The 12,886-nt window shown below is 41.4% G+C and overlaps 1 protein-coding gene across 1 annotated transcript in view; it reads left to right on the top strand.

The window, feature by feature from the left end:
• nr2e1 (nuclear receptor subfamily 2, group E, member 1) overlaps positions 1-9,755 on the top strand; it is a 32,119-nt gene extending 22,364 nt beyond the window's left edge. Inside the window, exons 7-9 of the mRNA XM_070884546.1 lie at positions 691-840; positions 3,812-3,917; positions 9,593-9,755. Coding sequence (XP_070740647.1) covers positions 691-840; positions 3,812-3,917; positions 9,593-9,755 — 419 coding nt within the window. The remainder of the gene's footprint in view (positions 1-690; positions 841-3,811; positions 3,918-9,592) is intronic.
• The last annotated feature ends 3,131 nt before the right edge of the window (positions 9,756-12,886 follow it).

The raw sequence follows: 12,886 nt of genomic DNA on the forward strand, positions 1-12,886 counted from the left end.
GCCCCAACCGCTGAAGGGGGAGCCTTTTTCGACCCCGTTAATTCCACTTGTAGAAATTACCTAGTTGTACAATGTGTGCGGGGTAAATAGCTGTCTCGATGAATTACAATATTCACTACAAGCATATATCAGTTGTGCCCACCCGGACAGTGTCAGGTGCCTGATAATCCATCTGGGATTGTTCTCAGATCAGTTACTACCTCCGGTGTGGGCTTGTAAAGGCGAAGCTAATGAGAGAGGTGCAACGCTTTACCCCCGAGAACGATTAGCCTCCTACTTAAATCTCACCAACTGGTTAGTTACATCACCGACATTATGCAAATACATTCGGTGCTGTTTAGTTCTTTCAGGACTTTATCATGGCCACCGAATTTAGAAATAGGATATTGGAGTTATTGTTAAAAATCGCAGGCGACACAAGGGAATGTTTATTTTGAAGCTTTTTTTTACAACCCTGGAGTGGTTGTAGATCGAGGAACTCGAGTTTGAGGCCGTTGATTTGATAACATCAGGCTGGAGATGGCCGTGTGTCGTCGCGGGTTATCTCCAATCTGTGAAATCCGACATTCTACAAACACATCCAGACTTCCCCCTCCCCACTACCTGATTTCAAGAATTCAGAAGGAATACTTGAATAGTAAACTTGCAGATTTAGTGACTTGTTGCATTTCTCTCGTTTTTTTCCCCAAGGGATGAACAGTGACAACACCGACTCCCAGAAGTTGAATAAAATCATTGCGGAAATCCACGCTTTGCAGGAGGTGGTCGCGCGGTTCCGGCAGCTCCGTGTGGACGCCACGGAATTCGCCTGCTTGAAATGCATCGTGACTTTTAAAGCCGGTCAGTCAGCAGCCTGGTTATCCTTCAGGCAGAGGTCGTATTCATAAGATAGCATCGAGGGTGGATTCTCATTTTAAACTTGCGAGCAACATTGTAGCATTGCAGTAGTGGTCCAGTGTGCGGGATCTTTACGATCGGAACCAGTATTGTTCACATTAGGGCTTATTTTGGGACGAGAACTGGTTTTTTTTTGGACTGAGCGTACGCTGGGACTCGATTTCGGGGCTGGTATTGCAACTGGATTCGGATTTGGACCTTTAAAACTGGGACTGCGTTGTGACAATGGAGTCTTTGCACATATAATGGGATACTTGTCACTGGAACTTGTTTTGGAATTGGTGTCTGTGGTACTGGGACTCGGTTTTAGTAAGGGATTGGGGTCTTTGGGTTGAGGTTGGGATCTTAGGGGCAGAAATGGTTTTGAAATTGGGATTTATTCGTGGGACTCACATTGGGATAAAAACACTCCCTGAGCGTCAGATCCACGAGCTGGATGAACAGCGAAAGCACAAACTGTAAAACTGCTGGTGCTCATACTGAGATTAGAATGGTTAAAGTCAGGTGTGGTCCTCAGTAAACGTGTGGGGCTTCAAGGCTTCGGTTAATGGGCCGCTACTGAATTACGAGGCTCATTCGCTCCATTTTTAACCCAGTCCTACTACTTTGTATGGCTGATGTAGATTAGAGGAACAGCTATAATTTTACATTTAGGTGGTTACGGCAGATAATTGTGTCAGGAGTAGCGGAGTGCATCGCTGTGATGCCTCCTTCGTGTTTGTGAATCGGGGATTGAGTCGCTCTATGTTCCATGGTCTGTTCTGGGAGACCACAGTCACACACTAGAGAGTTAATGTACCTGGGATCAAGCTGCCCACGGGCGCGTACGAGTGTGCACGCACCTGTGGGGTCCCCGCAAGTTCCGGGTTTAGGTATGGCGAAGCCCATGCACCTAAACCCGGCACTTGCGAGCTGTTGACAGATCCACCGCATCCGAAAGTAAAGGGCCTCCGTGGGCGGAGAGTTGGGCTATTTGCGCACCTCCTGCCCAGCGAAACTCCTTCAAATTCTTATCAATGAAAAAGCAGGCGTACGGCCTGCTTTTTAAGACTTTTAAAGTACAGAAAAATACATTAAAAAATAATTTCAACTTTTAAAATCCTGTTAAATAAGGTAAGTTTATTCTTAAACTCTTCAAAATATATAAATTTATTTTCAAAAAATTACATTTTTGTTTTAAATAATTAAATTCCGTTTTTATTAATTTGAAATGTGATTTTTAAAAATTATTTTCAGTGTTTCCGTGTTTTGGGGTGTATTCCCATTCATACTCATGGAAGCTTCGTATATACGGAATTTCCATGAGTTTGAATGGGGATCTCCCTACTCTGATAGGTTGGGCCAGCCCACGTGATCCCATTGATGGGCATGAAACCCATATGCTGCTGGGATACGTGTGTGCCTACGAAGGCCTTGGCGTAGAGGGCCAGGACCGCAAGTCTCCGAACCTCCGCGACTACCAGGTAGATTCATAGAAACTTTTCAGGTTGGAAGCCTCCGACTGCAATTTCTGGGCCTTTATTTCCCCATTTGTGCATCAAGTATACGCATCTGCCATGGTTTGTGCCGATGGGATTTAGGGTTGCCCATAAGCTTCGCAGAAAATCAAAGCCAGGGATCTTCCGCGTGGGGTCTTTCACAAGGTGTTGGTTTGTGACTTCTTGTAAAATCCATTCGGCTTTCCCAGCATCATCAGAATTGAAGTCCCATTGTGGGAGGTTAAACGCGTGAATCCAAAAGAGCTTGTGCGACTTCAAGCGGTGCTGGTGAGTCGTTCATTTTCCACGACTGGTTGGACTTACCGGAGGGTTGAGGCATCGCGGCGAATGGATGAGGGAGCGATGTGCGACAGCACGGGCAACCAGGGTGTTTGGGGTGGACTTCACGGTTCCAATGATGAACTGCACTGTAGTGTTCAGTTGGACATCAACAAGTCGAGTGTGGCTACTTCTGGCCTATACTGGTGTACAATACTCGGCTACAGAGTACAAAAGGGCCTTGATGTCCGTGAACCCAGTGCAATACTTAGAGCACAAAAAAGCTCTTATTTACACAGTAAAACACCCTCAAACTGTAAAAGCCAATTACAGAAAATGAATTAACAAGGGCCTTGTGGGGTACATTTATTATCAGGTTCACATATTTGAGCTTAGTATCAAAAGTCTTGGTGCAGCCTTTACACACTGAAAACAGCTTGTCTTGTATCTCTCCAATATTAGCAGGTTCATGGGTTCCATTTGTCATGGTGTAGGTAAACTACACGTTTTTCTCGGTTGAAATCAGTTTTCGCATACTACTGATGCAGAACAGCGCTCTATAACTTCCAAAAATAAAAGATACTGCAAATGCATTGCAAACATTTCGCACATGCACAGCCTTTTAAAATATCAAATCTTGGAAAACCGATTTTTTTTTCCTGGTCGGGTTCAATCCTGAAAACGAGATGTCTCTCCTCCCCGTCAAAACAAAAATAGACTGGTTGAAATTAGATGGGCGGCCAGTCTGGTCAAACTTTGATAACTTCAGCTTAATTTTGCAGTTACAATGTCTGGTTCACGGTTATCACGTTTTACATCTGTTTTTCAATCAGAATAAGCAATGTGGTAGTGTCAGCTTCCGTTTTGTTTTCGAAAGTTTATATTGGTTATTAATGGTTGTAACGAGGTTTACAATTTCTTCACTGAGAAGATTTACATGTGAATTATTTCCAATGTTTCTTTAACGACACATTTTTATCCCGCTATAAGTTCACGAAGCCTTTAGACAGAACACTTCACTGCAGAGATAAGATCGCAGATTACAGTTTTATTGAGATTTATACCAATTCGGTTTTCACATGAAATTTAGAGCACATATGTAAGAGTGTGCCTTAACTTACTCTGACAAAAGATCTGTTTTCCCCCTTTGATCCTAGTTCCTACTCAGAGTGGCTCAGAGCTGAGAAATTTCCGCAATGCTTCAGCAATCGCAGCTCTGCAGGACGAGGCACAGCTCACTCTCAATAGCTACATACACACCAGGTAAAGGAGAGCGGGCTCTCGCACGATTTGCACCCACGCTGGAAGTAAATGTTTAACGCATCTGGGGCAGGATGTTGCAATATGTTCATTAAAAGGTTGATTCACTGCAGATGACCTTCAAATTTGCGTATCCTCACAAGCTAATCATACCATAAAATCCCTAATCTGTGCCAAAATAATTGAAATAACTTTACACTGTGCTCAAAAACCATCGACCCACTACCCTGCTAAGTGTGTTTACATTCGAATACTTGTTTCTGCTAAGTCTCATTACTCTTAAAGGGCTATCCATAAACAATCACGAAGTATATAAATCACTAAAGGGCTATCTATAAAGAATCACTAAGTACAGCAATCTCTAAAGGTGACAGGACAACTTGGTAAAGCTGCAAAAAAAATGTGTACCGGAGCCATGGATTTATAAATAGAGGCATAGAGTACATAAGATTACATAGGATATACTGCACAGAAACAGGCCATTCGACTCAACCAGTCAATGTCGGTCTTTATGCTCCACTCGAGCCTCCTCCCGTCTTTCCTCATCTAAATCTATCCAAATAATCCTCTGTTCCCTTCTCCCTCATAAGCTTGTCTAGCCTCCCCTTAAATGTATCTAGACTATTCACTTCAACCACTCCCTGTGGTAGCGAGTTCCACATTCTCACCACTCTTTGGGTAAATAATTTTCTTCTGAATTACCTATTTGATTTGGTACAAAAGCAATGAAATGGTAAACCTTCGTAAATCACTAATTAGATCTCCAATTCTAGGCACCACATTTTCCAAAGGATACCAAGGCTTTGGAGAGGGTGCAGAGGAGATTTACCAGAATGGTACCAGGGATGAGGGAATTCCGTTATATGGAGAGATGAGAGAAGCTGGGATTGTTCTCGCTAGGACATAGAAAGTGAAGAGGAGTTTTCAAGAGGTGTTCAAAATTATGAAGGGATTTAATAGAGTAAATAGGAGAAACTGTTCCCACTACCAGGAGGGTTGGTAACCAGAGGACACAGATGTAAGATAATTGTCAAAAAAGCCAGGGGCGAGAGTTAGTGAGTTGTTATGATCTGTAATATATTGCCTGAAATGGTGGTGGAAGCAGGTTCAATAGTAACTTTCAAAAAGGAAGTGGATAAATACTTCAACAACTACAACAACTTGCTTTTATGTAGTGCCTTTAAAATAGTAAAATGTCCCAAGGTGCTTCACAGGAGTGTTATCAAAGAAAATTTGACACCAAGCGTATAAGGGGTAATTAGGGAAGATGGCTTAAATAGAAAAAAAATGCAAGTCTACCGGGAAAGAGCAAGAGAGTGAGGCTAATTGGATAATTCTTTCAAAGAACTAGCACTGGCACAATGGGTCAAATGGCTTCCTGCTGTGCTATGATTCCTTGTATGATTCTATATAGTGATGTTGTGCTTGCAGCGATTTCATCACTACCATTTAAATTTCCAGAATGGATACTACCACAGATACACTGCATTGACTGTTAATGTCCATCATAGAATATCTAGCTCTACCCCCTTAAAATATACATTATAACTAATAGTGAGCAGTGACTTCAAACTTTGGCCATAATTTTTCAATCCTCCTTAAATAAATCCTTGGAATGGATATATTGGCTTTGGTGGGGGCGCAGATTCACCAAAATATTGTTGGGGCTTAAAGGGTTAAATTATGAGGACAGGTTGTATAAAGATCTAATTGGGATCTTTAAAATGATAAAGCAATTCAATAGAGTGGATATTATTTTCTCTGATGGGAGATTCGAGAAGAAGGGGTCATAACCTTAAAGTTAGAGCTGGCTATTGTGGAGTAAAACCAGGAATATAAGAACATAAGAAATAGGAGCAGGAGTAGACCACCTGGTCCTTCGAGCCTACTCCACCATTTAATAAGATCATGGCTGATCTGATCACGGACTCAACTCCACTTCCCTGCCCGCTCCCCATAACCCTTTATTCCCTTATCGCTGTCTATCTCCGCTTTAAATATATTCAGTGATCCATCCTCCACAGCTCTCTGGGGCAGAGAATTCCATAGATTTACAACCCTCTGAAAGAAGAAATTCCTCCTCATCTCAGTTTTAAATGGGCGGTCCCTTATTCTGAGACTAGGTCCCCTAGTTTTAGTTTCCCCTATGAGTGGAAATATCCTCTCTGCATCCACCTTGTCAAGCCCCCTCATTATCTTATATGTTTCAATAAGATCACCTCTCATTCTTCTGAACTCCAATGAGTATAGGCCCAACCTACTCAACCTATGTTCATAAGTCAGCCCCCTCATCTCCGGAATCAACCTAGTGAACCTTCTCTGAACAGCCTCCAATGCAAGTATATCCTTCCTTAAATACCGAGACCAAAACTGTATGCAGTACTCCAGGTGTGGCCTCATCAACACCCTGTACAGTTGCAGCAGGACATCTATGTTTTTAAACTCTATCCCCCTTTCAATAAAGGCCAAGATTCCATTTGCCTTCCTGAAGCACTTTTTCACTCAACGAATAGTGAAAATATGGAACTCTCTCTCCCAAAAAGCTATGGATGCTTGATCAATTGAAATTTTCAGGGCTGGGATTGTTAGATATTTGTGAGGTAAGGGTATCAAGCGATATAGAGCAAAGGAAGGTAACTGGTGTTGAGGTACAGCCCAGTGATGTAATTGAATGGGGAAACAGGCTCGAAGGGTTGAATGGCTTATTCCTGTTCCTATGAAATAATTATCCACTTCCATTTTAAAAGCTATTGTGGATTCTACTTCCAGCACTGTTTCTGGTCGCGCATTCCATGTAACAATCCTCTGTGTAAAACATTTTCCTAAAACCTCTCCATTTGTTCTTTTGGTGATGATTTTAAATGTATCCACTTTAGTTACTAACTCATCGAGAAAGTTTTTCACAATTTACCTTATCGAAACCTCTCAGGATCTTGAACATCTCTATCAGATCTTTTCTTGACCTCCTTTGTTCTAATGTAAAAAGCTATAGTTTCTCAAGTCGCGCATCATATCTAACATCTCTCATTCCTGGTATCATTTTAATGAATTTGCATCCTTTCTATATAGCATTGGCATCCTTCCTAAAGTAAGGCACTCAAAGCTGGCAAATATATCTTAACCGCAGCCTAATCAATAATTGCTGTAGACTTAGCATTACCTATTTGCCTTTGATCTCATTGTCCCTATTTATAAATCCTAGGATCCCATATACTTTTTAAAAGCTTTATCAACTTACCATTTTTAGGTATTTCTGTATCTGAAATGCTAAGTCTCTCCAGTCCTTAGATTTTACAGTTTTACAATTTAGTGTATACATCCTCTCCTTATCCATCCACCCAAAATATGTCACATTAAATTTAATCCAATGTTTTTCTGTCAAATCTACTAACCTGCCAGTGTTCTCCTGAAGAACCATACAGTGCTCTTTACCATGCTACCTATTTTTGTGGCATCAGCAAGTTTCAATGTTGTGCTAACTATACTCAAATCAAGATCATTTATATATATTGAGAAGTGCAATAGGTCCAATATTGCCCCTGTGGGGTACACAAACTTACATCCCCCTAGTCTAAAAACATCTGTTAAGCCTACTCTCCACGTTTCTGTCCTCTAGGCTACTTCATGTCCATGCTGCTGCATCTCTTTAATACTAGTGCTGCAATTTTATCAACAGGTCTCCTATGGGACACCTTATCAAATGCCATTTGAAAATCTATATACACATTGTATTTCGTTTATCAATATTTTTTAATTTCCTCAAAGGATTCTTAAATTTGTCAGACATGACTTGCCTCTTACAAATTCATGATGATTGTGATTAATTAACCCATGCCTTTCTATGTGCATATTAATTTTAGCATATTTTATAGCCTCTAGAGATTTAGTTACCTGGTTTATCTAAATACTCCATGATTTCTTTCAACTTTCCTCTTGGCAAGGTCCAGACCACTCAGAGTACATATGCACCCTAGTCTTATGTATGTACATACAGTGTATTTATCAGTATTAAGTTTCATTTGCCACTGGTCATCCCAGGTACAGACCATAGTACAAAAGCAAAATACTGCTGATGCTGGAGATCTGAAATAAAAACATAAAATGCTGGAAATACTCAGCAGGTCAGGCAGCACATGTGGAAAGTGAAGCAGAGTTAACTTTTCAGGTCAATGACCTATCATCAGAACTGGAAAAAGTTAGAGATGTAACAGGTTTTAAGCAAGTACCAAGGCAGTGAAAGGGGGAGTGGATGAAAGAACAAAAAGGAAGGTCTGTGATAAGGTAGAAGGCAGGAGAAATTAAATGACAAAGGCATGATTGTACAAGGCAAAAGTGGATTGTAATGGGACAAGTAAAGAAAGAAAAGATGGGTGTAGACGACGTGTAACTGGGAATAGCAGAATCATTACCAACTGCTGCTGTCTGAAAAAATGGGAGCAGAGGTTATGATCTGACATTGTTGTACTCAATGGTGAGTCGGAAGGCTGTTGAGTTTTCTTTGTAGATTTTGGCTGCCTCTCCTGAGTCTATGGTCCATCATTAGTTAAATGTTATCAATGAGTTAACATTGAGTTGAGACTACAATTCTAAGTACCAACAATAGAAGGAATCCTAACATGGATTGCTGGGCATCCTGCTGAATACATCCCATCTACAACACCCCCACCCCACCCCTCCATTGTGACCTATCTTCCTTTATGACCGCTCTCTGATTCATTCTCTTTAGCAAGTTACCAATCCAGATATATATCTTACTCTTGATATCTACTGACCTTAATTTGTAAACGAGCTTTACTTTACCAAAGGTTTTGGGGAGGTTCAGCTACATTTCATAGTATGGCTGCTCTCATCAACTTCAGCAGCTAAATAATCTGTGTATCCAAGAGCAGATTTAAAGGTTGTGCTATCAGCAAACAGATACAGCATTTAAATAAATTGTTTTTCTTCAATTTATACCTCTGAGTCCGGATTTTAATTCAGACCAGAACAATGGAATGACCATCTTCTTTCTTTATAGGCAGTAAAAAGGTTTTACATGAAATGTTTAGGTTATCTCAATCCAGTTCTTACTGATTTGGCAGTTTCCACCACAAAAGTGCCACAAATCATCATACATTGTCAGTCTCGCTGCAGTAAGGTGGAAAATGGAAATGTCACATTGATGGAGTAGGATTTAAGATTTCCAGTAAGCAGGATTGTTCGGGATAAAGTATAGGAATTTGGCCTTCAATCTAAGCTGCCCAATACAACCTGAGAGTGATTGAGGCTGATAATTGCTGAAAGAGGGGAAAGGAAGTGCTTTATTTCCGAATCTGTATTCTCACCGTGGAGAAAATAATTTGAACATTGCAAGCTCCCTTTTCTCTAGTTTAAAAAAAGTTGTTTTCTGCTAGTTTAGGTCGTTCCAAACCGCCCGTGTCTAGTGTTACTCTGTAACGAGGTATCCAACGGTATACATGAGTTGGCTCCCTACAACTATCTCTGACAAAGCTCCTTCAGCTGGTACCTATTCTGGTTAGTCTCCGTAAGGTTTGCCACTCCCCAAGGCCAGGACACCAAACCTCCTCCACCCTGCCGCACCATCATTCTTGTCACATGCTTCTTTCTACAACACATAATGCGGACAGTATTCACCGCGTTCAAATTGCTAACAGGTCTCTTTCTTCTGTGCATCCCAGATACCCAACACAGCCGTGTCGTTTTGGAAAGTTACTTTTACTTCTGCCAGCTTTGCGCTCGGTGAATCCCTCCACTATTGAAGAAGTGTTCTTCAAGAAAACTATTGGAAATGTTCCTATCACAAGACTATTGTCAGACATGTACAAATCCAGCGATATTTAACTCGAAAACTTTTCAAACAGATAACCAACTTTACCGGTATTATACGTGAAACTTTCTTACGCTTGTGCATTGTACTTGAGCTGGACTAACGGAATTCGTGGCTATTACTGTCAAAAGATGTTTCCTTTACCTATATAAAATGTGGCCAGGGGGTTGTCGATATTTGTGTAGCATTCCATTCGCACCTGAACCTTACCTGTCATTTAAAATGATTTCTATTTGCGGTTCACCCTGATTAGTGAGTTCAGTCATGAATGATTCTTTTATTTTATTTTTTTTAAACTAGAAGGTTGGCGCAGCCGACATTTCTCTGTGAGCACGTAAGGGAGTGAGATTTTCCTACAGCCAGCGGTGCAGGAATTGTTAAAATCGGTATCAGTTCCTCAGGTGATCGGTGACTTGTTTGATCGGCACTGCCCATTTGATCTGCGCTTTGGTCGCAACGGAATCACAAAGGCGGCCGTGGGTACTTTCAATATGGCAAAACCTAACACGTTCCACACGGCGCCTTTCCAAAGCAGTACATGCCAAATCACAAAGTGGCCTTCAGAACAGATGTTGCAGTTCTATAATGGCGAGCTTCCTGCTGTAAGAAAGCAACAGCTTAATCTATACGTGAAAAGATCCCTGCATGGTTGTATGGTCGTGCTATTCCCCAGTGTACTTACTCTTGCAGTTATTAGTAGGTCATTTTAATTTTCCTTTCTTTTTAACATCTCAAAGATGCTTTGCAGAAGTGGGTGTTTGCTCAACACGTGTAAATTAGACAAACCAAATGTGAAGTGTGAAATAAAGGATCCAGCCGGCTGGTTGCTGTTCAGTGGCGTAGTGCTGAAACCAAAGGGGGATGACAGCTCGACTCTCGATGGGCAAACCGCGAGTACAAATGTCGCAGCCAGACCCGGCAACCTTGAGGTCAATCCTTCAGCTCTCAGACAAGATGGAAGACTTTCAATCTGGACAGAGGTCCCATTGGAGGACGATCGGCTAATCACAGACTCCTTTAGAAGTGCCTTTAAAAAAAATTCTTGAGGTATTTGGCTAAACTACCAGAACAGTTGGAACTCGGTAGGGAAGGAGATCCCACCTTTAGCGAGGGACTCTGAGGCGCCGTTTATCGGGCAAGTTCATGCCATCTTTCAGCGAGGAGCCTGCAGCAAATGAATTACTTCTCAAAATAGCACTGAGGAAATCAGCACTTGAACTTTTTTTTGTTAACAGAACGTTTGTTGAGTCGTTCTGCTGTATAAAGATCAAATGTAACCGAGTTGTCAACGCCAGGACTCTTGTAATTCATTTGGAATAGAGTTTAATTATACAATTAAATATCAATGTTCAGAAGTCGTAATGGATGCCGCGGTAAATTACTGAAACTACCAATAACTCGGAGTCAGAAGACTGCTTTCTATTTCACTTTTGTGTAGGGATATTTTTGACATACGTTTAATATGTTTTTTCTGTACACTATGAGAACGTTTTAGCGAAATAATTTGGTGTGAATCCTAAAGTTGCAACAATGAAAACCGTGTACTGAGTGTACAATTGGCCGTCATGAATTAGTGATTCTCTACACAGGTTCTGGTTTCATGTCTGACGACTGATTCGGTACAAATACTGCTCAGAATTACTTCTTCTGCATCACAGCCGGAGCCGGCACTTTCCACGTAAGCCAATGACGTACAATATGAACAAATGTTCTATACCTTTACTATTTGCTCGACTACACTCCAAAAGTACTTCGCTGGCTGTAAAGCGCTTTGAGACGTCCGGTGGTCGTGAAAGGCGCTATAGAAATGCAATTCTTTTATTTCATGGTGTCCTTAACTTAAGGTTCGACTTCTGCAATATTTTCCTCGCGGGCCTCCCGAAATTTTCCCTATAGAGAGTTCTCCGTCTCCAAAACATAACCTTATCCTGCTCGCACTTAGTCTCACTCACTCATCATCCCTGTCCTAATTAATCTTCACTGGCTTCTTGGCCCCATAACACACCAACATCTAAACCCTTGTCCTAATTTGCAAATTCTTCAACAGCCTCACATATCCTGTCTCTGAAACCTCCTCCTGCCCTAAGTTCCAGCCCAGATCCGAAGGACCTTTGACTCTGGCCTTTATACCTCCTTCCGGTGTTCTTTGCTCGGCGGCAGAGTTCTTAGCTATCGACCCATCTTCTGGAACTCACTCCGCAAGCTTCCTTGCTGCTTCTCTATTGAGGTGTCAGGCTTCAGTGGTAGCACTCTCTCTGAATTAAAAGATTGTGGATTCAAATCCCACTCCAGAGACTTGGGCATAAGATCTAGACTGATTTAGTGCAGTATTACATATATTACATAGTATTTTCAGCACCGGTCCATGCTGATGTTTATATCGCACACGAGCCTCCTATCCTTTTTCTAACCATATCAATATATCCTTCCATTCCTTTCTCCCTCCCCTTAAATTCCCTCGTGGTAGCGAGCTCCACATTCTAACCATTCTCTGGGTAAAGAAGTTTCTCCTGAACTCCCTATTGGATTTATTAGTGACTATCTATTCGTGACCCTAGTTCTGGTCTCTCCCGCAAGTGGAAACATCTTTCCACCTACCCCATCTAACCCTTATATAATCTTCAAGACCTCTATCGGGTCACCCCTCAGTCTTTTTTCTAGAGAAAAGAGCCCCAGCCTGTTCAATCTTTCTTGATAGGTATAACCTCTCAGTTCTTGTGTCATTCAAGTAAAACGTTTTTGCATCTTCTCCAGGGCCTCTATGTCCCTTTTATAATATAGATTCAAGAACGGTTCACAGGACTCCAAGTGCACGGTCTAATCAAGGTTCTATATAAGTTTAATATAATTTCACCACATTTCAATTCTATCCCTCTGGAATTGAATCCCAGTGCTTTATTTGCTTGTTTAAATGTCCTTATTAACCATTTGTCACCACTTTTAATGATTTGTGCATCTGTACCCCCAGATCCCTGGGCCCCAATTAGACACTTATTTTCCAAGGAGTATGTGGCCTAATTATTCTTCCTACCAAAATGTACCACCTCCCACTTGTCTATATTGAAGTTAATTTGCCAATTACATGCCTATTCTGAAAATTTATTAATGTCTTCCTGTATTTTATCACAGTCCTCCTCTTTACTAA

This window comes from Pristiophorus japonicus, chromosome 7 (genome assembly GCF_044704955.1).
Source record: "Pristiophorus japonicus isolate sPriJap1 chromosome 7, sPriJap1.hap1, whole genome shotgun sequence".
NCBI lineage: Eukaryota > Metazoa > Chordata > Chondrichthyes > Pristiophoridae > Pristiophorus > Pristiophorus japonicus.